Source organism: Mustela nivalis (assembly GCF_964662115.1).
Source record: "Mustela nivalis genome assembly, chromosome: 10".
NCBI classification, from domain to species: domain Eukaryota; kingdom Metazoa; phylum Chordata; class Mammalia; order Carnivora; family Mustelidae; genus Mustela; species Mustela nivalis.
This window is the reverse complement of record NC_139029.1, coordinates 95,618,603-95,644,110: the sequence shown is the minus strand read 5'-3', so window position 1 is coordinate 95,644,110 and position 25,508 is coordinate 95,618,603. Positions and strand designations below refer to the sequence as shown.

Sequence of the window (25,508 nt, the reverse complement as noted above, 5' to 3'; positions counted from 1 at the left end):
TGCCCCCATTTTTTTTTCTACTTCTGACTTTTCTTTCCCCATCCTGAGCCACTGCAGAGGGAGGAAAGAGAGAGAAAAGTAGTATAACCTCACCTAAGTAAGAATGGCATGATGGTTAACTGACAAAGGATGTGTAGTATGTATCTGTGTGTGTATGTGTGTATAAGAGTAATCTGAAAAACCCAGCCTAACAAGTTATGAACAGGGTAACTGTCTTAATCTGCCCCCTAGACTTCTCAGTTTTCTTTCTGCATATATTCTTATTATTCCTCACTCTAATGGGAGGTAAGGGAACAGCCCATTCCACTCTTTCTCTTGGTTTCCCCCAATCAGAATAGGTGAAATCAGAAAATTACCTAACGATGTGTGATATAAGGAAAAGATCAAAATATTGGGAATCAAAAGACCTATGTCTGAACCCCTCTTTGCCATCTCCTAGCTTTAATTTTGAGCAATTTATCTAGCCTCTCTTAGTGTCCATTTCCTTATCTGTAAAATAATAAAATCTAGTCGTTGTGATTATTAAATAAGACAATGCACTAAAGTATACTGCGCAGTGCACGACATATAGTAAGCATATGGTCATTAAATGTATTCTTTCCTTGTTTTAGCTCCACCGCCCATTGCATGTGATCTTGGACAAGTCCCGTAACTTATCTATTTCCTCATCTCCATCCATGAAATGAAGTCGTCAGACAAATAATCCCAAAAATCCTCTTACTCTGTCTACAATTCTCCTCAGCCTGACATCCAGTCCTTCCCCCGCCTTTAGTAACCGCCCCCCCGCCCCCACCCGCCCCACTGCAAGCTTCGTTCCAGGGGTCTGGCTTGCTTTCCAGTACTCCCCACAGGACTGTGAAAAAGCGCCCAACATAAGCTTCTCTCTTATAAAGAGTATCGCTTTTTCTCTTTGCAATTGGTTGCCCAGAACCTCCGCCCTTCTCAATGATTTGCCTATGGTAGAGCTGGAGCCCTCCAGTTCCCGCCCAGTCTCTGGTGATTGGCATAGAACCGGGCTCGTCCCCGCCCTCTCTTGACTGACGGCTGGGCCCCAGCACCGCCTCAGTCCCTGGGCGCTCGCTGGAGGGGGTGGCTGGGACCGTTAGCTCGCCAGGCTGGCAGGCTCCGGGCCGCTACTCCACTTGCGGCCGGGATGGAGACGATGCGAGCACAGCGGCTGCAGCCTGGAGTGGGCACCAGCGGGAGGGGTACTCTGCGAGCACTTCGGCCCGGAGTGACTGGGGCCGCGGCTGCCACCGCCACACCCCCAGCAGGGCCCCCGCCCGCACCGCCGCCCCCTGCACCGCCCCCGCCGCCCCTGCTCCTAGCCGGGGCCCCTGGGCTGCCGCTGCCCCCGGGCGCCGCCGGCAGCCCCGCGGTGCTGCGGGAGGCTGTGGAGGCCGTGGTGAGGAGCTTCGCCAAGCATACGCAGGGCTATGGCCGAGGTGAGTCTGCGAGTCTGGCCTCCTGCGGGACACCGTCTGTAAAGGAGCCTTGCTCCCATAGTCCTCTGGATCGCTTTTTCTGGCGCAGAGCCCTCACATGCATTTCCTTTTGGGGAGTTTCCTTCTGGGCTACACACACACACACAGAGGCACACGCGCGCGCGCGTGCGCGCGCGCACACACACACACACGCACAGGCTCTTACACACGTCTCACCCACTCCCCTTTATTGAGTTAATACTATATTGCTACTATATTCTCCAGGGACCCCTTTTTACAAATACAGCCATCTTTTCTTTCCACCCTTTTCTCCTTCAGAAATGGAATTCTTCCTGTAGCTTAACATCCCTTTGCCTTTGAGGACCAGTCCCCATTGTGTAGGACCCTATCCTTTATGTCAGCTTTAAGACATTTATCATCCATACTCTCCCAATCTTTCTTTTGTGATCTTGGCAATTCCTGGGCTCCCCTTTTTGTGATCTTGGCAATTCCTGGGCTCCCCTATTGACTTATTACTCCTTAATCTTTTTTTTTTTTTAAGATTTTTATTTTCTTAAGTGATCTCTGCTCCTAATATGGGGCTCAGATTTACAACCCTGGGATCAAGAGTCAGATGCTCCACAAACTGAGCCAGTGAGGTGCCCATTAGCCTCCTTAATCTTGACTTTTGAATTATTTTCTTACTTATCCTGACTCTGAAATTTCCAGTGCAACTTCGGATTTGCTGGGGAGTTAGGTGTTGCCTTCACAAGTCACTTATAATTGTGCTTTTGAATCTGGAACCATACTACTGAGCCAACACCAGCTTCCTATGACTTAGTATCTCACTTTGGTGTCTTTTTTAGTATGGAGCCTCACAACTTTGGCCTCTCTGTCTGTCTGGCTCTGTTTTCCTGGCCCTTGCCCAGGAACTGAGGATAAATCCCAGGCCTTGGCTCTCTCAATGTTAAATTCTGTGGAAATGAGCCAGGCAGAAACCCTATTTCCATTAGAAACCTTCATTTTACATATGCCTAATTTCTAGGGTTTCTGAGAAGGGGAATGTGAGGGTTTTCTTTGTTGTTTATGTTTAATCAGTGCAGATTTTCCTGCATTTGAGCTCCAGATTTATAGTGTAACAAGGAACACAATATAGTGAGGGGTGTGGGATTCAAAATGTAGGTCTGGCATTTCTGAGACATCACTTCTTTCTGCTTCTTAAGTCCTGCCTGAGCTGAAAGTGACTATATCTCTAACTTTCTAGTAAGACAATAATACAGAGAAAGGTTGTAAGGCCTTCTCAATGGACAGCAGTGACTTTTTTTCCCCCTCCTATGAAACTAGCGAAAAGAGCATATGCGGGTTTTGGAGTCAGACAAATGTGGATTAAATCCCAGATTAAATCTCTGTCACTTGCCAGCTATGTTTTTGGGGAAGTGACAACTTCAGCACACTTCAGTTTCCTCAAGTGTTACAAGGAGAATTAAATGAGATATTACAGCTGACATGTAATGGGTACCTTCTATAAATGATAAGAATTGCCTCAGATTTGTTGGTTCATTTTCTTGGAAAGAACAGGTCTCATTTTATCCCATTCTTCAATTCAAACAGTGTAAACCCAAAGATTCCTATGAAAACATATTTTTTTAGCTCCATTTGTTAGATGTGCCCAATAATACATTTCCCATTATTTTCCTTTTGTTCCTCAACATTTTGAACTGCTACCATGGGGCTGGCACTCTGCTAGGTGCTTGGAATGCAAATGCATGTGATTCTGAAATTCATCATGAAGAAATATCATTATTTGTCTAGTTAAATTCCTAGATTTAACAGGGCTTCATGATGGAACTGTCATCAGCTATGGTCCTGCTGCTTCCAGTCTTTTTAAGTTGAGACCAAGGGAAGGTCTTTTCCTCTGGGCATAGGAGCAGTCATCCTCACAAACCATTCCTCTTAGAAACTTACAGGCATTTATTAGAATTGTAGAGGAATGAACCATTTTTCATGTCTGTGTTACCTAGAGAGCCTCTGGTTTGGCATCTAAACTGAGTGTCCTGTAAAACGTTTTTCATTTCCTTAGACAGGATGAAGGAGCAAGGGGATTTTACTGACAAAGAGCAATCAGTCAGGCTTCAGACTCTGAGGCGAGGCCTTCCTCCAACCTCCCTACCTCCCACCGCACTCCCCATTTTTTCTGAGTTTCTCATTTCCAGTCTGGGTGTCCCGCCAGTACTTTGGGAGAGTTTGGCAGATAGTTCAGCTTCAGACAAGTAGAATCTCTGCCGATTTGGCTCAGAAGTCCTTCACCACATGGAATTGCTTATTCTGCTTCGATTAATAGGCAAAACTGCCATTGGCATGTACCCATGTACCCTTGTGACTGATGGTCTGGTATTTGGGGGCTGGCACTGTTCCCCTGAGTATAATTTACTTTGATCTTTGCCCAGACCTTTATCTGATCCAGCAGTGCTTTACTGTATCATCTGCAATTCACATCCTCACCTTCTTTCTGACTGCTTCAAATTTACCTTTTCTGCCTTTAGATTTACCTGCATCCGTATAGGACCTCAGCATTCATTTTAAAAACACAAAAATGAAACTATTCTATTATTTCATTTGTTTCTCCTATATCTCCCCCTCAAAACACGCACCATAGTCTCCACCAAGACACATATCTAGCTCAGTACACTGTAAGTTTTTTTTTTTTTTTTTTTTTTTTTTTTTTAAGATTTGATTTATTTATTTGACAGGCAGAGAGGCAGGCAGAGAGAGAGGGAAGCACGCTCCCTGCTGAGCCGAGAGCCTGATGCAGGGCTCTATCCCAGGATACTGGGATCGTGACCTGAGCCGAAGGCAGAGGCTTTACCCCATTGAGCCACCCAGGCGCCCGGATCTTTTTTTTTTTTTTTTTTTTTTTTAAGATTTTATTTATTTACTTGACAGGCAGAGATCACAAGTAGGCAGAGAGAGGAAGGGAAGCAGGCTCCTCACTGAGCAGAGAGCCTGATGCGGGGCTCCACGCGGGGCTCGATGCGCGGCTCCATGCGTGGCTCCATGCGGGGCTCCATGCGGGGCTCGATCCCAGGACCCTGAGCCGAAGGCAGGGGCTTTAACTCACTGAGCCACCCAGGCGCCCCAATATGCTGTAGGATCTTAATTAGCTTGTAGTGCATAGGGTTTGAAATCATAGTACCTCACCCCATGAAACAATGGCTGTGTGATTGCGGATAAATCGCTTAATCTCTCTAGGCCTCATTTACTTCATTCATTCAACAAGTACTTATTGATCACCAGATGCAGTGGTGAACAAGACAGGTACTCCGTCCCTATCTTCATGGAACTCACAGTCCACAAGTATGTGTGAGGGTTAATGGTGCAGTAAGGCAAGATAGGGCAATTGACATAGGGTCAGCTTTGAAGCAAACAAACATTGATTCTAAAATCCTGGTTCTGCCGCCATGGCCTGTTCCTTAACTTGTTCACTTTTGTTTGTTTGTTTTTTGTTGTTTAAGATTTTATTGTCAAGTAATCTCTACACCCAACATCGGGCTCAAACTCAAAATTCCGAGATCAAGAGTTGCATGTCCTGCTGAATGAGTCTGCCAGGTGCCTTCTTGTTCACTTTTTGCAAAATGGGTATTATAATACTTACCTTGATAGTTTAGTTTTGTGTGGATTAAATGAGATAATGAGCACATAGTTGGTACTCAGTGAGTGGTTGCTATTATTATTATGCTTTTGGAAACCCTTTGAAAACTGTAGGTGAGAGGTATTGGTAGCATTCACATTTCCTTTGCCCCTTTTTGCACGTGGCATGTAGTCCCCGTCTAATGTTTGACAACTGGCAGTCACTTTCCTTGCTCTGTAACTTCTGCATTGCCCTCTTCAAACGCATCATTTCAGAATTATTGTTCTCCCTTTATATCACAGTATGGCTACATCATTGGAAGTTCTGCCCAGCTGCTTCCCTAGGTTGAACAAATGGATCTTGTGTGGCATTTTCTGTTTAAGTTATTGTTCCTTTTCATTGGAATCACAGACAACTTCTTTGTGTACAAGTGATTGTGGAGCTAAATTGGTAGTCTGAATATTTCCATTTTGGGGGATGTTGGATTAGACCCTGTATTAGTTTCCTGTAGCTGCTGTAACAAATTATTGCAAATTTGGGGGTGCTGTTTACCACAACAGAAATTTATTCTTTCACAGTTCTGGATGCCCCATCTCAAGATCCTTAATCGCATCTGCAAAGTTGTTGCCACCTAAGGTAACATTCACAGTTTTAAAGATTAGGGCATGGACATCTTAACAGGGGACATTTTTCAGCTTCCCATAGTCCTTGTCATAAGTCACAGTCATCTTGCCATCCCTCCCTTCAAATGAATCTATGCACTGGGCCATCAGGAGCACATTCTCTTTTAGCCCAGCATCTCCAGTTACTTCTAAAAAGCAATTGTAGTTGTCAGATGTATCTGTACTACAGACACAGACCTGCTGACCCCTTGATTTTGGCCCATCGTTACTTCCGGACTTCTGGCCTCCAGAACTGTGAAAGGACACATACACACATGATTTCATTGTGGGTTTTAGGGGGCTTGTGAACTCCCATGAAGTTCAGTCATGGACCTGATCTTGGACCCTGGGTTAAGAATCCCAAATTGGAAAGAACCCTGGCATCAGGATGTCTGAATTCAGTCCCTATCTCTGCCACAGCAGGTGACCTCAAGCAGGTCACTTCCCCTTTTGTAGCCTGAGTTGGACTAGATGATCTCTGAAATCCCTGTCAGCTCTAAAGATCAATGAGTCTGTGAGCAGTTTCAAATGAGGATCACAATTAATTGCTCTTCTCCTGATCATTCTGCCCAATTTCCCATTTCATCCATTTCTGAAACAAGTCTCCCCATTTCCTTTGGCTTTGAGTAATCATTAAAAAATAGTCCTGTGCTGTGAGCCAAGAGAAATTTAACTGGCTATAGACTGGACATAGGCTTTTTAATAGGACCTTCCCAGTTGCAGTGGTTTCCTCCCCTTTCCCTTTATTTCAATATTCTCCCTGTTATGTGCATGTCAGGAAAGCTGTCACCCAGTGCATTGTGCTAAATTGTCTCAAAGAGGGAACTGGGGCTGAAAAGATCTCAGTGGAAAGAACAAAAAGATGGCTAAGCTTTCTGGGCCCAGTGACCTTTGAAGAGCCCCTGCCAAAACTAAGGGTGGGAAAGACAGAGTTTCCTTTTCATGCTGCCTTTTAATGGAAGAAGGAACACTGTAAGAAGTCAGATACAGGGTGTTAGGAAAGAGCTTGTGCGCCTTTCACACCGCTGATGCAGGGAGTGCTTGCTTCAGTTGCAGAGCAGGTGAGCTAACGGTTGTTGCTGGCAACAAGATTTCGGATGCCTCCTTGGCCGGCAAAGTGTATTATTCATCTCTGCATCTCGAATGCTCAGAATAAAGCTAGGTACATATTATGTGCTCACATTTCTGCCTAATGTGTGTGTGGCAGCTATGAAAATGTGCTAGTCATATCTCCTGCTGCAGGGGCATAACTGACAGCTTTAAGCTGCTGTCCTCTCTGTGTCCATCACCTCGTGTGCACTGAGGCCACACATCCTGTGGCTGCCCCCTCCCCCCAATCAGTGACGTGGCCTAGTAGGGACATTAACTCACGCACATCCTGGTGATATGTGGATTTCCTTTGGCTTGTGGGCTTCCCACTGGCCTGGCCAAACCTTTTTTGAAACTGAGCTGCCAACTGAGATTCTCACATCCAGACCTCATTCCTTCCCACATCCCCTTCTACAGGTGTCAGACCTTCAACATTGTCCGAAGCCTCTCCTGTCTCCTGCTTCCTCCACAATAAATCTCTTGCTTGTCTGTCCCATCTTGGTGTCTTCTCCTTGGCAGACCTAAACTAACACACTATAAAAGAATGAATAAGTCCTTGTAAACTAAGAGCAGAGAGCGGCCATGTTGGGGGATATGGGAGAATGCACGTGATCATTTATTATTATGAGGCTCTTGTGAAAGCCACTTGAAACGTTTGGAACCCTGCAGTCAAAGTGATCCTTTCCAAAGGAAAACTGATTTCATCCTAAACCCTTCAATGGCTTCCCGCTGCTCTTAAGAGAAAGCCAGTGCTCTGATGAGGCCTGCGAGGTTCACTTTGGTCTGGTTCCTGCTAACTTCTGCAGTCTCACTTGCATTACACTTGCCCTCACTCTCTCTTTTTGAGCCACACTTGTCCCTTTATTTGCCATCTTCTCTGCTGCTACAGAGCCTTTGGGTATGTTGTTCCTTCTGTTCAGAGCTCTATTCTCTCACCTTTTTGCCTAGTGAATTCATACTCATATCTGTACTTCAATATCACTTTGTCAGTGTACCTTGCTTTGATCTTCTCAACGAGGTCAGATGCCCCCATGACATTTCCCATCATCTACCAAACTCCCTTATAGTGCTTATCAAGGTTGCAGTTTTTCATTTGCTTGAGGGTCTCTGGTTAATCTCTCTCCCTCTTTAGACTGTAAACTGCATAAGGAGACAGAACAGGATATGGTTTTGCTCACTATTGTCGCCTAGTAGACTAGCACAGAGTAGGTACTCAGTACATAATTGTGCGATTATTGAGCCCAAGTATTGGGGAAGGAGGGGGCTGTTCTAGAATACAGTATTTTGAGTCTGGTTTTGAGTTTTGAGATTGATTTTACCCTCATACGTTAGCCGATTACTGTTTGACAGATGGTGGCAGAAGTCAAGAGACTTCCGGGTCAGAGACAGAGGACTTAATTACTCACAGTACAGCAGGTAGCATAAACATCAGATTTGTTTGCATCAGCTCCCCTTGCCTCCCACATCTGATGCGAAGGGTTCAGGTGCATGCTCCTGTAGGCCACGTGTTGCGTTACAGAAGAAGAACAAACACTGAGCCTGGGGAACCTGCCATTACTTAGCAGGGAGTAAGCAGGCTTGTTCTTTGTCCCAGAGGAAGACGTTACCTCATCCTTCAGGTTTCTTGCTGCAAACACAGTCCTGAGAAATGGCCCAAGGGAAGAGCAACCAAATCTTTAAAATCTTGGCATACCCAGCAAGATGGAAAGGAGCATAAGAGACCTGTGAAGGAGTGTTCCTCCAAAAATCACTTTTACCTAGGGAAATCCTCAGAAGAGACATTCTTGCTCTTGCGCTCGATCTCTCTCTCTCTCTCTCTCTCTCTCTCTCTCTCTCACACACACACACACACACACACACAGTATAGTATATATCTACACATAATGTATAACATTCCAGGATGGAAAAGGAATCTGGCTATGGGTTTCCTCACCAGAAGCATAGACCTGTGATGGCTAAAAGGGCCACATTTCTTTGAGTGTCAGTATTGCACAAAGGTTAGGAACATTGACTCTGGAACCAAGATAGTCTGGATTTGAATTCATACTCTGCTACTTTCTAGCTGTTACATCCTTTTTTTCAAAAAATATTATTTATTTGTTTGAGAATGAGAGAAAGAGAGAGAGACTGAGTTGGGGGAAGGGGCAGAGGCAGAGGCAGAGGGAAAAGCAGGCTCCCTGCTGAGCAGGGACTCCTCCCCTGCCCGCCAATGCCTTGGGGGGCTGGATCCCAGAACCCTAGAATCATGACCCAAGCCGAAGGCAACCACTTAACTGACTGAGCCACCCAGGCACCTCTAGCTGTTACATCCTTGGGCAAGTTATTTAACTTGCCTGTGTCTCATTTCACTCATCTATAAAATGGGGGCACAACACACAGGAAGAGTTCAGTAAATGCACTTCTTTCTCATTGTGCTGGTGATTATTATTCTAGGCCCCTTGACCAACTGTGGAATGATCTAATGGCACTTCATTAGGCAGGGATAATGGTCTGCTGACCTGGAAACTCTGCCTCCAAATATTTTAGTTATTCTGCTTTGGTGCTTAGGACTAATCAAAATGTGAACCAGAGAGGTGGGGAGGGAGGCCAGGCATATACTGGTCTTACTATGCAAATACCTTAATCAGAGTCTAGGTTTATTAATTTAAATGTTTTTAAGTGATGATAAGGAGCTAAGGCAGGTTAGACTCTTGATATACGTACAGCTGGCAGATACTGTCTTGAAACATAGAACCACTCATTGCTGAACTTAACTGCTTCTCTTTTTGTAGTGAATGTGGTGGAGGCACTTCAGGAATTCTGGCAGATGAAGCAGTCCCGTGGGGCAGACCTGAAGAATGGCGCTCTGGTGGTTTATGAGATGGTTCCCTCCAACAGCCCTCCTTACGTCTGCTATGTCACTCTGCCTGGGGGAAGCTGCTTTGGAAGTTTCCAGGTAAGAGTTGCAAGCAGGCAGTAGCAAAGATAAATGCTTGGCTGCTAGTAGTGGTTTTCTCCATCACTTTGGCCATTTTTTGGTGTCTGAAATCACATATTTGAGCACCTGAACCAGTTCTGGGCACATCATTCTGGTAAGCCTCTGAGGTTCATTTAACCACAAAAGAACCTCAGTAGCTTCTCTTTCAGCCTACAAAAAACCACATCCACTTTGAATTGGATCCCTTATGAACAGGCCCTTTCTCTGTGTATCAGACTACCAGCACCCAGCCCATGTTCTAATCTGGCCATCCATCTTCCTGCCATCTCGATTTGAGAACACAGAATAGTATTCCTTGCCCACAGGGTTTCTTCATAGGCAATTACTAAAAGAAAGCAATGTTTCAGTTCTTTAAGAGGTCAAAGGGGAGGCACTATGTATGGTGGAGATAATACTCATCTAAGAGAAGATCCGAATTCTTATTTTCCTCACTGCCAGAGAGGGCAAGTCAGGTAAATTCTCTGGGCCTCAGTTTGTCCATCTATAACAAGAAGGAGATAAGTTAGATTATTTCTAAAATCTTTCTAGTGCTAGCACTCTACAGTTCTGTGAAAGAACTGTGATATAGGATGGTGAACAGTGGTTGCTTTTATAGGGTAATAAGAAATTTGACTAGCAGTCTTTGTTGGCTTCCACCATGACGTACTGTGGCCAGGGCCAAGAAGTTGCAGAAGGTGTTGGTGCAGTCCATCATCCTCATCTCCAGATACTTGCAAAATAGATCTCAAATTCAGGTGTGGCTTCATAAGCAAGCGAACATGTGGATTGAGGGCTGTATCATTGGTTTTGATGAGTACACAAACCTTGTATTAGAGGGTGCCAAAGAGATTCGTTCTAGAACAACTAGTCAAGAAAACAACTGGGTCAGAACATGTTAAAAGGAGATAATATTACCCTGCTCCAAGGTGTCTCCAAACTAGAAACGATCAGTGAAGTGAGAAATTTTTTAGAAGACCACGTAGATTGTTTTTATAGAGGTCCTTTGTTAGGAGTATAGTTCTAAAACATTTGTTTGTATTGTTTTGATTACCTTTAAGTTATTACCAGAACACAGTAAATACTGTGGGATTGTTTTTATTTAAAAAAAAGAAGAGGGCTTACTTTGGCAGCACATATACTACAACTGGAACGATACAGAGCAGATTAGCAGGGCCCTTGTACAAGGATAACATGCAAATTCGTAAAGTATTCCACATTTTTGAATCATTGAACACTGAATAACTAATGATGTACTGTGTGCTGGCTAACTGAACATAATAACGAAAGAAAGGAAAAGAAATTTAACTAGTATAAATATTGTCATCAAAGATGGATTCTTTGACATCACCCATAGGAAGGTAGCCTGCTGAAATGTCAACTTAGAGTCTGAATATGAATTTAGAGGATATATCTGATAGACATTTTGTTGTGTTTTATGGTTTGTATAAATAACCCTTTGTCAAAGTTATAACCCCTGCTGTGTGCTTCCAAAGCCCCTTGAACTTCCCTTATCATGTCACTTATCACAACATATCATAATTGATTATCTCATCTAGTGGATTATGCTTGGTGGAGGCAGAGATAGTATCTGTCTTCTTTCTTGTTCAAGTTTAAATCCTTACTATCAACTCAGCACCAGCCCAGCAAAGAGTAGGCACTTAATAAATCCATGGTATGAATGAGGGCCATTGTGGTTCAGCTCCTGCCTCAAACAGAAAAGTCCTAAGGAGACTTCATTTCAAACACAGTGACTAAATTTTTTCCCTCAGAGACCCAGCCATTTCAGAGAAATAAATATATGCTCATGATGACTAATGTTTATACTTTCTCTTCTAGAGAATAAGATCTTCCTTCTCTCAGGTCATCTTATTACTGAATAAGGATTTGATAATTTTATGGTGATGTCCATAACTGGACCATCATAGTAATTTGATTTCTGTTCCCCACCCCCAAAGAATAGAATTATCTATCTTGGCTTCTTTTAGCTTATATCTCTTATGTCCATTTTGGCAGGTGAAATTTCTCCTGGTGGTTTTCTTTATGGACGACTTTTCAGGAATAGCACTACACTGTAGAATGAACAGCAGGCTAGTGAGTAGAGACAGGCTAGTGAACAGAGAAATTGAAGAAGATGACTTAAGGTTAATGCACCAACTACCATATTCTGAGAGACCTGTCAGCTCAAAGAAATCGGGAGTTATTGATACTGAGGGTAGTTAATCAGTGAACATATGCTGATCGACTTTTAAAAACTGTAACATTACTTCCTTCCTTTCCTCTAACCCTAATCATAAATGACAGAGGCCACAGAGGCCTTTGAGGCTGCCAGTGATGATGAATTATAAAGGAATAATATAGTGCCTGGGGATTTAAGGTTGAGTGATTTAAGACTTCTGAAAATCAGACTTGTTCTATGATACCCATGTTGAATATAACATAAAAAACGTGAATTAACTTTTAATTTTTTCTTGGTTTGTTCAGGTCAGCTTTCCTTCCCCTTGTCACCCCTCTCCTCTTTATTTCCACTGGCGGGGAAAAAGACTATAAATTCCTTCTTCAGATCTTGGACTCTATTCAAGGATAGCTCATTGATTCACGACATTACTGGGGGAAATGCCTGCTTGAAGCTAAAAGCAAAGTCCAAGAACCCCAGATGGGTGCTTCTGGTAGAGACTAGAGGTTTTCTCTGCAGAAGCAACCTAGACACAGATTTGTTCTACTCTTAGGGTATCCAGAGGCATGAAGACAAATCTTGCCTATGCACAGAACAGGAGAACAAGATAGAGATTTTGAATGGGCTGGGCAGAATCTGGCTTTTGAGTAATGAATTCTGTTGACAGTTTAAACGGGGATATCTTTTATATCCAGTGATTATGTGCTGACTTCAGCAGCCTTCCTCATTCTGCATTCAATTTGGTATGAGCTATCGCCATCTCCAGTTCCTTAATGACTTCAGGATGTTGAATCAAAATTATGTTTCCAAATGCCTCAACCATTTTACGTTACAAACTTTGGAGGGTGTGCTGAATGAACTGATTTATCCAAAGACTGTCCCAGCCTCTTCTTTCCCAGTGTTTCCCCTCCCACCATTCCTTCTGCTCTCTTAGATATACGCATGGACGTGTTTTCTCTTTCTCTGCTCTGCCTAGTTTTGCCCTACAAAAGCTGAGGCCCGGCGGAGTGCTGCAAAGATTGCACTGATGAACTCTGTGTTTAATGAACATCCTTCCCGAAGAATCACTGATGAGTTCATTGAGAAGAGTGTCTCTGAGGCTCTGGCATCTTTCAATGTAAGTTACTGGGAATTGAAAGGAAGAAGAGTGGGGGTTGGGAAAACTGGCTGGTTGGGAAGTCTTGTAAATCACTGGGAAACAGAGCAGCAATTCTTTTCTTTCCTGTCTGTACCTCCTTCTGTTTATTCTCTATCACTCTTGTATATTATATGTTCCCTATGTCTCAATCACTGATTCTGTATGTATGTTTATGTTTTTGTTGCTATTTTTCTGCTTTCATTGTGTCGCTTTGGTATCTGGAAACCTTTAATTCAAGATCTATGGAATTTTAGAGATAATCCAAAATAAAAACTGAGCTTGAATTCTACTTTTCCCAATTTTGGTGTAAGAACTTACTCCCTGGGGTGCCTGGGAGGTTCAGTGGGTTAAGCCTCTGCCTTCAGCTCAGGTCATGATCTCAGAGTCCTGGGATCGAGCCGGAATTGGGCTCTCTGCTCAGTAGGAGCCTGATCCCCGTGCCCCCCGCCCTGCCTGCCTCTCTGCCTACTTGTGATCTCTCTCTCTGTCAAATAAATAAATTAAATCGTAAAAAAAAAAATTACTCCTGTCTTCCTCCAATGTTTGTTTTGTTTGTTTGTTTGTTTGTTTGTTTATGAAGGCTTTATGCCTGGCATGGAGCTCAGTGCAGGCTTGAACTCTTGACTCTGAGATACAAACTTGAGCTGAGGTCCAGAGTTGGTAGCTTAACTGACTGAGCCACCCAGGCACCCCTGGGTTTTTTTGTTGTTGTTGTTATTCTTTTTTTTTATATGACGGTTCTTAGTGCCACTTGTCTCCCTTAGTTCATCTATTAATAAAGAACACTTTATAATATAGTGTCATATTTCCTTTTATCCTGTCTAGGAATGGGGTGGATAATTTATTTACTCTCCTCAAAAAGGATGTCTATTCTTTCAAGTGATGATGATGATGATAACCATAGCTAATCCTAATTGAGTATTTACTTTGTGCCAGGGACGATTCCAGGGGATTTATATGTATTTTATCTCATTTGATCATCACAATAACAGCTGAGGTATAGGAACTGTTTTTACCCCTGTTTTACAGATGAGGAAACTAAAAATATGGAAGTGCAATTTTGCCCGAAGGGATGTAGCTAGGAAGTGATAGAGCCAAGACTGGAGCCCATTTGGACTTAGAATTTTCTAGCTCAGGAGTACATCTTAGAAATGAATGCTGCCTTCTTTCTTCCTTTCCACAAGTTCACTGATAGGGTGATGAAGTTCTCTGTTTCTGTTCTCTTTGAATTTAAGATGTAATTACATGTACTAAACCACTTTGATTATCTGTTCATGTATTTATTAGTGTTGAACACTTTATTTTATTTTTTAAAAAAGATTTGTTTATTTATTTGACAGAGAGAGAGGGACAATGAGAGCAGGAACACGAGCAGGGGGAGTGGGAGAGGGAGAAGCAGACTCCCTACCGAGCAGGGAGCCTGGAGCCCATTGTGGGGCTCAATCCCAGGACCCAGGACCCCGGAATTATGACCTGAGCCGAAGACAGACGCTTAACGACTAAGCCACCCAGGCACCTCTGTTGAACACTTTAAATCATAAATTGGCTTCCCTCTGTTATGCAGGACCCATATAATTTTCTCCCATTTCTCTTTGCCCCAGTCAGCAGTATCTACAGGGAATAAAAACAATTTTTATATTAATCAAATTCAATTAAAATTAGGAAAGTACATTTATCACTTTGCATTTATCACAGTACATTTATTAAGTCACCTAATGTATTATACAATGAAACATTAGTTTGGGTTATAGAAAGCAAGGGTTCATCATTTTGAAATTATGGTTCTACTAGTTATGTGACTTCAAGTAAGTTACTTAATCTAAATCTCAGTTTCTTCATCTGTAACAATTATACCTATCCCATAGAATTATTGGATAGAAGAGCATATATTCAAGCACTTAGCATATGTTACTTGTTTAGATGCCTTTGGATGCAAGTAATAGAAAAATCTCACTTCAAACTGACTTAAGGGAATAAATCAAGAAAGGAAATTTATTCTCTTACATGATAGGAAGTTCAGAAGTAAAGATTTCAGGGCTGGTTTATTCCATGGATCAAGAGTGTGAATGTCGGAGCACCTGGGTGGCTCAGTGGGTTAAAGCCTCTGCCTTCAGCTCAGGTCATGATCTCAGGGTCCTGGGATCTAGCCCTGCATCAGGTTCTCTGCTTAGTGGGGAGCCTGCTTCCCCCTCTCTCTCTGCCTGCCTCTCTGCCTACTTGTGATCTCTCTCTGTCAAATAAATAAATAAAATCTAAAAAAAAAAAAAAAAAAAGAGTGTGAATGTCATCATCTACTGGCCTAAATTCTTTCCATCTCTCCGCTCAGCCATCCTCTAGATATTGGCTTTGTCCTTGGGCTGGCTTCCCTTAGGGTGGAGGACAGCTACAGAATTTCAGACATTAAAACAGACATAACTACAGTTAGAGATGGAAAGAGACCATTTTTCTTTCTTTCGTCTCTTTCTTTCTCTTTATTTTTTAAAAGTAGGCTCCACACCCAACCCAATATGGGGCTTAAACTCAGTGCCCTGGAATCAAGAGTCACATGCTCTACCAAATGAGCCAGTCAGGTGCTCTGAAACTTCCAGTATCTCTTCAGTAGTAAGGAGTCTTTTCCCAGAAACCCTCTGGCCCAGAAACCCTTCAGCAGACCTCTCTCCCAATGGCCAGAATTCCCACCTTATAACCAATTACAAGCAAAAAAGGTTAGAATTTACCCAGTGGAATTAGAGGATAAAATTATTCTTCCCTGAGAGAGATGCATGGGAGATGGGTAGGTACTGGAACAAGATTAAGATTCTGTAGCAGGGAAGAAGGAAATAGATGTCACCAGCAATGTCTACTACAAAGCATTTAGGCAGTATAAATTAGTATTATTCCTGCCATTGTTTCTATTTGATTAACCCCTCAAAATTGAGAACTTGATAGATTTCTCATTAATTTCCCAGTAGAATCGCCATATCCCAAGTAACATTGATTTGGTATTAGCCATGGGTAAAAGGTGATATTCACATTTCTTTGCTTTCAGCCTTTGTTCTTTTAAAGTCCTGACTTGGAGACTGTATGTCTTGACAAATCACCCAGTCTCTGTAGGTCTGAGTTTCTTCATTTGTAAAATGAATAGGTTGAATTTAAATTAACTCTAATTTCTTTGCAATAATATTCTAATGTTCCTACCATGTATCAAGTATTCTGTGATTAAATGTGTATTGAATAAATCAGGTTCCTTTATAACCATGTTAGATGTAGAAGTGTGACAGGAGGTAGATCTTGTGGGTCAAGTTGTGGCACAACTTGTGGGTCATGCCACTTTGGTGTACTTCGAATAGGTTTCTGTTGTGCCATAATACTGAGCCCCTCAGCTTTCAAGGGACTGAGAAAGACCCAGGGCAGATGGCCTTCTCTGCCAGCAGCCTCTTCTGTATACCCCAGTTGGTTGTACAGATGTGATCATTACTTTCTATGTACTGTACAATGGAAAACTCTGGAGGTACTGAATAAGGTATCATATTAAATATTATAGGAAAAATGAAACTGGTTACTTGCATCAGGGCCATAAATGCTAATAGTGAAGATTACCTTTTTCTTCCCTCCCTCTAACTTTTCATTTTTAAATCCAGATTTTGTGATCTTTGCTTTGCCATGAAGGTTAACTACATGTTGGCATGTTGTTTCTCATGAGCCACAAAACAGTATGGGTTGATCCTATGTAGTTCTGACTTCTTGTTGACCCTAGCAGAGTGAAAACAAATAATAAGCTAGCACCTATGATATACTTTCTGAGTGCATTGAATTATTTTAGATGTAGTACATATATTGTAACCCCCCATGAAAAGTGCCCCATAATGAACTGAATTTGGATTTGGATATAACTTGATTGGCTCCTGACCTCTACCTAGTCCTGTTTCTCAAAAAGAGTAGAATCTTAGGTGTAGGGCAGGAATGATCATGTAGAATGAGCTAGAAAGAGCAGGCAACTTCTCAGGAAGCAGGAAGAGAAAATTGGGTACTTGTGTTCCCAGTAGTCTCCTGGCTTTATTTTCCTAGATCAGGTTGACAAAAGGTCACCAATAAACCAGGACATGCCCTTATTTTGGAAATCCCAGACAACACCCAGGTTTGGAATTATCTCTAATAATGTTAAACCATGGGGTACCTGGGTGGCTCAGTGGGTTAAGCCTCTGCCTTTGGCTCAGGTCATGATCTCAGGGTCCTGGGATCTAGCCCTGCATCAGGTTCTCTGCTCAGCAGGGAGCCTGCTCCCCCACCCCCGGCCCTGCCTCTCTGTCTGCCTCTCTGCATACTTGTGATCTCTGTCTGTCAAATAAATAAATAAAATCTTAAAAAAAAAATGTTAAACCACCACCAAACAGCACAAAACCAGAGCCAGTATCAGAATGTATTTGGATTGTGTAACTGGATACCCAGCCTAATGTAACAATGTACCACATTTTATATAATTGGAGTTTTAAAAAATTTTAATTTTTTATTTTTAAAAAGATACTTATTTACTTGAGGGAGAGAGCACAAGCAACAGAGAGGGGCAGAGGGAGAGGGAAAAGCAGGTTCCCCGCTGAGCAGGGAGCCTGATGTGGGGCTCGATCCCAGGACCCTAGGACCATGACCTGAGTTGAAGGTAGACACTTAACAGACTGAGCCACCTGGGCACCCCAGTAATTTTTAAATTTAATTCTTGAGACAGTCTTAGGAGATGGATCTGTGACTATTCCCGTTTTACAGATGAGGACACAGAGGAACAGAGAAGTTAAATGAACGATTTCACCAAGGCTTCTCGGCTACTAGGAGATCCAGTCCATGTTCTTAACTTCTTTACTGTACTGTTTTTTGCTCAGGATAATGTATCTTAGTTGTACCCTTACAGGGTCATGTCACCAATAAGATACAAGAGGGAAATGTCCAAGAGGCCAAACTGCTATCCAGAATTTACCATTCTGATAGCTCCTACTGTTTCCCTTGAAAATGCATTTGCCCAGTTACCCTTTAGGCTAGTCCAATCCTGTATGCTGAGCTCACTCTGTTATTTTTACTAAGTCAGGGTTCTTCTCTCTGTCCAGTGTTCCCTCTTTGTAAGATAGGAAAAATTAGATTGGCCTCTGTCACCTGAGTTAGTATGTGTGTTGACTTTGGAGTCCTCTAGGTCTGTGGTGACCAGAATAGCCATCAGCCACCATGTAGCTTTTTAGCACTTGATATGTGGCTTGTGTGAATTGAGATGTCCTGTAAGCATGAAAGAGACATCAGATTTTGAAATCTTAGTATAAGACAAAGAATGTAAAATATTTCATTAAAAAGTTTTATGCTGGGGCACCTGGGTGGCTCAGTGGGTTAAAGCCTGTGCCTTCAGCTCAGGTCATGATCCCAGGGTCCTGGGATCAAGCCCCACATTGGGCTCTCTGCTCAGTGGGGAGCCTGCTTCCCGCCCTCCCCCCCCCCCCCCCCCGCCTCTCTGCCTGCCTCCCTGCATACTTGTGATCTCTGTCTGTCAAATAATAAATAAAGGGTGCCTGGGTGGCTCAGTGGGTTGAGCCGCTGCCTTTGGCTCAGGTCATGATCTCAGGGTCCTGGGATCGAGTCCTGTATCGGGCTCTCTGCTCAGCAGGAAGCCTGCTTCTCTCTCTCTCTCTGCCTGCCTCTCCATCTGCTTGTGATATCTCTCTGTCAAATAAATAAATAAAATCTTAAAAAAAAAAGAACTTCTGTAGCCATTTTCCAAAAAAATAATAATAATAAATAAAATCTTAAAAAGTTTTATGCTAATTATAGTTTAAGATAGTATTTTGAATATATTCGCTTAAATAAAACATGCTCTTAAAATTAGTTTTACGTGTTTAATGTGGCAACTAGGAATTTTTTTTTTAAGATTTATTTATTTATTTATTTAGAGAGAGAACTTACAAATGCTCGCAGGGGGCTGGGCGGGGGGCAGAAGGAGAGGAAGAGAGAAACCCAAGCATGCTGTGCTGAGCGCAGAGCCCTACGCAGATGGATTCCACAACCCTGAGATCTCAACCCAAGCCTAAACCAAGAGTCAGACATTCAACTGACTGCCCCACCCAGGTGCCCCTAGGAAATTTTAAATTAGGTTGGGGGCTTGTGTTATATTTCCCCTGGACAGTGCTGCTTGAGGCGATAATCCTGACTGAAAATCTATTTATCTTTTCCTTTCCTCTGTTACAGGGCAACAGGGAGGAAGCTGACAACCCAAATACAGGGATTGGTGCCTTCCGATTCATGCTGGAATCCAATAAGGGCAAGTCAATGTTGGAGTTCCAGGTACTTTTCCACGTACTTCTCTGACTCTGGTGACACAGATCAACCTGTGGATAGATACTAATCCCTAAGTCACTGATACTCAGTTGAAAGGGAAGGGAAAGAAGGTTAGAATATTTTTCAAAATATAAATACCTAACTTTCCCAAAGGGCGTATCAGAGATGGTATGAGATGCTTGCATAAATACATTTTGTAAGAGGTTCCCCATGTAATTCTAATGCAAACTCCCCATATAAAATCACTGTCCTTATGCTTCATATCTTCTTCCCCCAGGAACTAATGACAGTTTTTCAGCTGCTGCACTGGAATGGCAGCCTTAAGGCCATGAGGGAAAGACAGTGCTCTCGGCAGGTAAGAGGTTCTATAGGTAAGTGCAAGGAGTGTGGCAGAAGAACTATTTTGAGGGGGCTGTTGTTAGAAATAAGCAGGCCTATAGTTATCAGGTTGTGAACACTGAAAGTTTCCCTTAGAGGGCCCTCTTCATTCCTATCATCTTTTTAATTTAGATCTTAGCTGTGATTCTTTTGCCGAACTTGCTTCTTCCACCAGAAAGTTCCCTTAAGAATCTCCTTAGAGGACTTAAGTGCAAACTTCAGTTAGGACTCCAAGGTTAAGAGTTCCAATCCTGGGGCACCTGGGTGGCTCAGTGGGTTAAGCCTCTGCCTTCAGCTCAGGTCATGATCTCAGGATCCTGGAATTGAGCCCCAGAACGGGCTCTCTGCTCAGCAGGGAGCCCGCTTCCCCCTCTCTGCCTGCTGCTACTTGTGATCTCTCTCGCTATCAAATAAATAAATAAAATCTTAAAAAAGAAAAAAAAAAAAAAAAGAGTTCCTGGTCCTGTTGGGCCAATGTGGTGTGAACCTGACATTGTCAGTGATCTTCATATTCCTTTCCCCTTCCAGGAAGTGTTGGCTCATTATTCACACCGGGCGTTGGATGATGATATTCGCCACCAAATGGCATTGGACTGGGTGAGCCGGGAGCAGAGTGTGCCAGGGGCACTGTCTAGAGAACTGGCCTCTACTGAGCGGGAGCTGGATGAAGCCCGGCTGGCAGGCAAGGAGCTGCGCTTCCACAAGGAGAAGAAGGATATTCTCCTGCTGGCTGCTGGGCAGTTGGGCAATATGCATTCTTCTAGCTGTTAGGTGTCCACTCACATACTCCCCGTCCTCTCTCGGCCCTTTTTTTAATAATGTCTTTTCTAAGACTTAGTTGATTTCTGTACATACTTTCTCAATTTTATACTTTAAATATATATATATATATATATATATATATGTATATGTATAAATTCTACACTTGGATTCCTATTTGCTGAGAGATCCCTTTTCTTCTGGTTTTTGGATGTCGTTTCATTTGAAACATCACCACTCCACTTTGTAAGAAGAGGAGGCTGTCTTCAGAGCTTGTTGGCTCTTACCCTTCCAGTAACTCTGTGTAGCCATTTCAATAGCACAAGATGATTGACAAAGTGTTCTTATAATATGACAGGGAGCTTGAATAAGGATTATGTGCCCTACCCTCACTCTCATTCCTTTCTCTTGGATTCCAGACAGGGTATGAGTATGAAGCTTTTGGCTTTGGTTTATCTTGAGCTGAGCCTACTTGATAGAGTTGTTCCTCCAGCAACTAGATATTTCCTAGCCTAGACTCCCCCTACCCCACCACCACCACCTTATTCCATTTCTGCCTTCAAGTGGCACTTCACTTTGAGGCTGGTATTTTATTGTTAAAACCATTCCTGAGAAACTTCCCAGAAAGAGGAGAGGACTTATAAACACACCCATAGGTGTTTATCACCTAAATTACCTCTGGGGCATAGATAACATATCAAGCTGGTCCTCCAGCTTCCCAGATGAGCTTTCTCCGTAGAGGGTCAGTGTTGAAGCTGCTTATCTTCAAGTATTCCTGTTTCTCTCCTTCTCCCCCGCTCACCCAGCTTAGCTGAGTCCAATATTAGATCTTCCTGCCTGCTGAAATTGGTAGAAGGGAAAACATTTCCCTAGTCCCACTCCTCCCATCATTTCACTCTTTGGAAACAGCTGTCCTGTTTGGTGAGGGCCATGTTCCTCTCTCTCCCTCAAAGTTGCTGCTATGTGCTACCTTAGATGTCCATGGATTCAGTTGTTTTCTCTCTTTTCTTTCTTCTTCTTCCATGTTAATTATTAGAGCATGAGTCAATCAGGAAAAGGAGCCTAGCATTATGGCACTTCCTAATTGGAATCTTGGGAGACTGTAGGAGGGTGAAGAGGCTCAATGATCAACTATTTGTGTTTTTAAGATTCCCTCTCCTGATGCCCCCCCACCCCTGCCCCTGTCCTGGGTAAATAGGAGAGAAATGATAGGGAGTACAGCTGGGAGAATTTTTTGTAGGTTTCTCAAAGACACACTTCCCCTTGTTTCTGTAATCTCCTTTATATTGTATTATAGCTCAGTGCACTTTCTAAAATGTGCTTGGGACGTTTCGTGTTTCTGCAATTGGAATTTCCATTTAATGATGATACACTTTGTTTTTAGAAATAGTTAGGAAATAGACCACAATTTTCTCTTTTGCACCAGATAGGGATAAGATGAAAGTCAGCTTTTTGGCCTTCGAAATCATCTTGGTGACTAGTTCATATGGGATCAGTGGTAAGGAGTCTAGCAACTGTTTTAGTGTTTGAAAGGGATCTCTTTGAATTTTCCAAGCTCCATCTCTATACACCATGGAGCACTAATAGGGTCAGAATAGAGGCTCCTACATTAAATAATAGGTATGTCTGTTCAGATTTTATTCATATTTATAATCCAGAAATCCTAAACCCTCATTTTTCCTATGCTCCTTTCTCTGGAAAGCATGAAGTGGTGTGAGTTTTGGGAAGAATTTCCTCTTGCACCTCCTGGATTGATTATTTTTCTCAAATAACAACCTTAAGATCCCAAAGAACTTGAGAAAAATTCCCTGATCTGTCATTTTCATTGTTACAAGAATTTACTTATCTTTTTAGTAGTTTCTATGTATTTTATATGTATAATTTTATACAATTAAAAATAGATTTTTGTCTAGTGAGCTACATTGACTCTTTTATTTTTTAAGATTTTATTTATTTACTTGACAGAGAGAGACACAGCAAGAGAGGGGACACCAGCTGGAGAGTGGGAGAGGGAGAAGCAGGCTTCCTGCTGAGCAGGGTTCCATATGGGGCTTGATCCCAGGACCCTGGGATCATGACCTGAGCTGAAGGCAGACACTTAACAACTGAGCCATCCAAGCACCCCACATTGACTCTTTCTTGAGATCTATGTATCAGAGAAGCTATAAAATGACCCATTCTTTTACAAGTATATGAAAGCAGAATTTTGATTATTATTTTTTGGATGGTAGAAATAAGATTGTACTCCTGGGGGAAGGCATTCTAACTCCCCTTCTCCAGACATTTGAGGAACCCGGATTTTGTCACTGATCCTTTCTCTCAAACTCTACCCATTTCCACTGGCAATCTCACCTACCATGGTGACTTCAACTCTATAATACACACCATTCTTAAATCTATTTCTTTCACCCTTTCCAGCTTTTACATCTGCATTTACATACACTGGACATCACTACCTGAATTTAGGACACAAGCTCTTTGAACTCATATTCAAAATAAAAGCTATTTCCACACATGCTCCTCCTTGCCTCCCCAAATCTGTTATTAAGATTATTATCTACCTGTCTATCTAAGCTGGAATCTTAGGTCCATACTTGACTTTTCCCTACCATGATCTAATCAGTCATTATTGAGTTTACCTCCTATATAAACTAAAAAAAGAAAGAAAAAGTTTTATTTATTTTTTTAAAAGAGAGAGAATGCGAGCAGGGTGGGGAGCAAAGAAAGAGAGAGAGAATCCTCAAGCAGACTCCCTGCCAAGTGCAGAGCCTGATCCAGGGCTCCATCCCAGGACCCTGAGATCATGACCTGAGCCAGACACTTAACTGGCTGAGCCACCCAGGCACTCCCTACATAAACTTCTTAATCTGTCTTGTCCATATCCACTGCCTTTCAGTCATTTATCATTTCTGGGCTGGAGCACTGCAATAACTTCTTAACTAGCCTCCGTCTTCATTCTTTACATCCTCCACACTATTGCTAGATTTCTTTCTAAAATACTTAGTACTGTACCACTAACTTGGTTAAACCATCACTTAGCTATCTTTTTTTTTTTTTTTCTTTAGCAGCATTCCCCAAAGTTTCATATGTGAGCCCTTGGTATTGAGACAATTTTAGGTGGTAGATGGGCAAATATTTTTAATTTTAAAATTTAAAAAAAATTTATTTATTTATTTGAGAGAGAGAGAAAGCATGAGAGATCACCAGTAGGAGGTAGGGGCAGAGGGAGAAGCAGACTCCCTGCTGTGCAGGGAGCCTGAAAGGAAGACCCTTAACTGACTTAGCCACCCAGACACACACATTTTTCATTTTTATTTAGTTCTAGTCTAATCTGAAACTGTCATAGAAAAAAATACAGATTTTACATTTATGCCAGTGATATTTAAATTCAGTATAAAAAAGTCAGTCTACTTAATTAACAAGTCAGTTTACTTAAGGAAAAACTAAACAAGGAACAGCATGGGGGACTATCTGTAATTGAGAAAAATCATAAATACTCAAATACTTGAAGTTGAGAAATTATTGCCTGCAGGATAGAATTCCAAAATTCTTAGCATGGCATACATTTTGGCCCCAACCTGTACTTTCAGCTTTATCTCCTAACCATACAGCACCAGGCAAACAGAATTTCTTGCCATTCTGGGATCTGTTCCTTCAATAAGTATGTATCAAATGTCTGTGAGCCAGACACTGGTCTAAACTGTTAAGGATATCATAAATAAGAGTGTCTGCCATAAGGATTACACTCTAGTGGGAAATCAACAATAAACAAGATAAAAAGTAAACAAGGTTAATTAGATCAGCATTTAAGCTCTGTGAAGAAAATAAACACAGTGACAGATAATAAAGTAGAGAACCCTTTGATTCTGGTAGTATTTTGGGGAGACCTAAAGGATGAGGTTGAATGAGCCATGTGAAGAGCTGGAGCAAGAGCATCAGGAACAGGAAGTTCTAGAAGTCCTGAGATGGGAGAGACAACATAATTGAGGGAAAATGTAGGGAGAACTTAATGAGAGGGAATTTGGTGATGGAAGTTGTTGTAAAGAGGCAGAGCAGGTGGTGTTTGAATTTTATTCCAAAATAAGAAAAGGTTTTTGGTAGGGATGTGACCAGCTGATTTTTTCAAAGATCACACTGTCTATTGTGGAGAATGGGTTAGTGTCTCCTAGCCTCAGTACAAGTGCTTCGCCTGCAAAACTACCCAGTCTAAAAGGCCCAGTTCAAATGGAAGCCTTCTTATTCCCAGTCCTATTATAAACTTCCTTTATACTGCCATAACAATTTTATGACAGCAATTATCACTCTCATAATATAAAATGATTGTTAATAATGTAATTATTTTTCCATTGCCAGCACCTTCTATTAGATATACAAATTATAATTGTTTGATTAAAAAATTAATAAGTAAGTGAATGTGCAGTCCACTATCATTGAAGACCTACACCAGGACTGCAGAATTTGGGGGCAATATGGGTTTGGCCTCCTAGGCAAAAAACTTCTAGGTTTTTAGCATGAAATACCTGCACCATTCCCGAAGATACTCAAGTCCCTATTTTGTTTACAGCTATGATTTTTTTCCCCCTTCATTTCCAGAGGTGGTGGGTGTTAGGTTCCCCCCCAAAATGGGTACCCCAATAATGGGTCCGTGACTAAAGAAGCGAGACTGATACAAAGCGAAGGTCAAGCAAAGCTTTATTTTGGGCCAAGCATCAAGAATCAGACCAACCATCAAACAGCCCCATCAGGGATGCCCCTCACAGAGGACAACCCCTCCCTGCTTTCCAGACTTTTATAGAGCAAAGGCCATGTAGTTGGGCCTGGCCACACACAGGTGGCTAATTGAATTACAATTCTCCCCACAGTAGCCATGGAAACTAGCCCATCACCTAGGTAGCTAGGAGACAGTATGCGCCCCCACTTATTTAATACCTCCGCCTGGCCTAACCCACCCTTGTATTTGGGCTTTGTTACCTGGAGCTGGTTTCCGGGACTTGTTTTTAAGTCCCCTGGGGG

At 42.4% G+C, this 25,508-nt stretch overlaps 1 protein-coding gene and 1 pseudogene across 2 annotated transcripts; both read left to right on the top strand.

Moving 5' to 3' along the window:
• The first annotated feature begins 1,031 nt into the window (after positions 1-1,031).
• Positions 1,032-22,411, top strand: LIX1L (limb and CNS expressed 1 like). The gene is made up of 6 exons (XM_082686154.1): positions 1,032-1,445; positions 9,575-9,738; positions 12,909-13,049; positions 19,269-19,364; positions 19,636-19,713; positions 20,265-22,411. The coding sequence occupies exons 1-6, from the start codon at positions 1,154-1,156 to the stop codon at positions 20,505-20,507; spliced, it is 1,014 nt and encodes a 337-aa protein (XP_082542280.1). The 5' UTR covers positions 1,032-1,153; the 3' UTR covers positions 20,508-22,411.
• LOC309842498 (small nuclear ribonucleoprotein E pseudogene) lies at positions 10,418-11,821 on the top strand (annotated as a pseudogene). The gene is made up of 2 exons: positions 10,418-10,714; positions 11,816-11,821. The product of its transcript is annotated as a small nuclear ribonucleoprotein E pseudogene (transcript).
• Positions 22,412-25,508: the final 3,097 nt, after the last annotated feature.

Bases quoted from the DNA above. Each gene is read 5' to 3' on its own strand.
- LIX1L (XM_082686154.1), top strand. From the start codon at position 1,154: ATGGAGACGATGCGAGCACAGCGGCTGCAGCCTGGAGTGGGCACCAGC. The intron at 9,739-12,908 runs GTAAGAGTTGCA...TGCTCTGCCTAG, and splicing joins GCTGCTTTGGAAGTTTCCAG to TTTTGCCCTACAAAAGCTGA. The intron at 19,714-20,264 runs GTAAGAGGTTCT...TTCCCCTTCCAG, and splicing joins AAAGACAGTGCTCTCGGCAG to GAAGTGTTGGCTCATTATTC.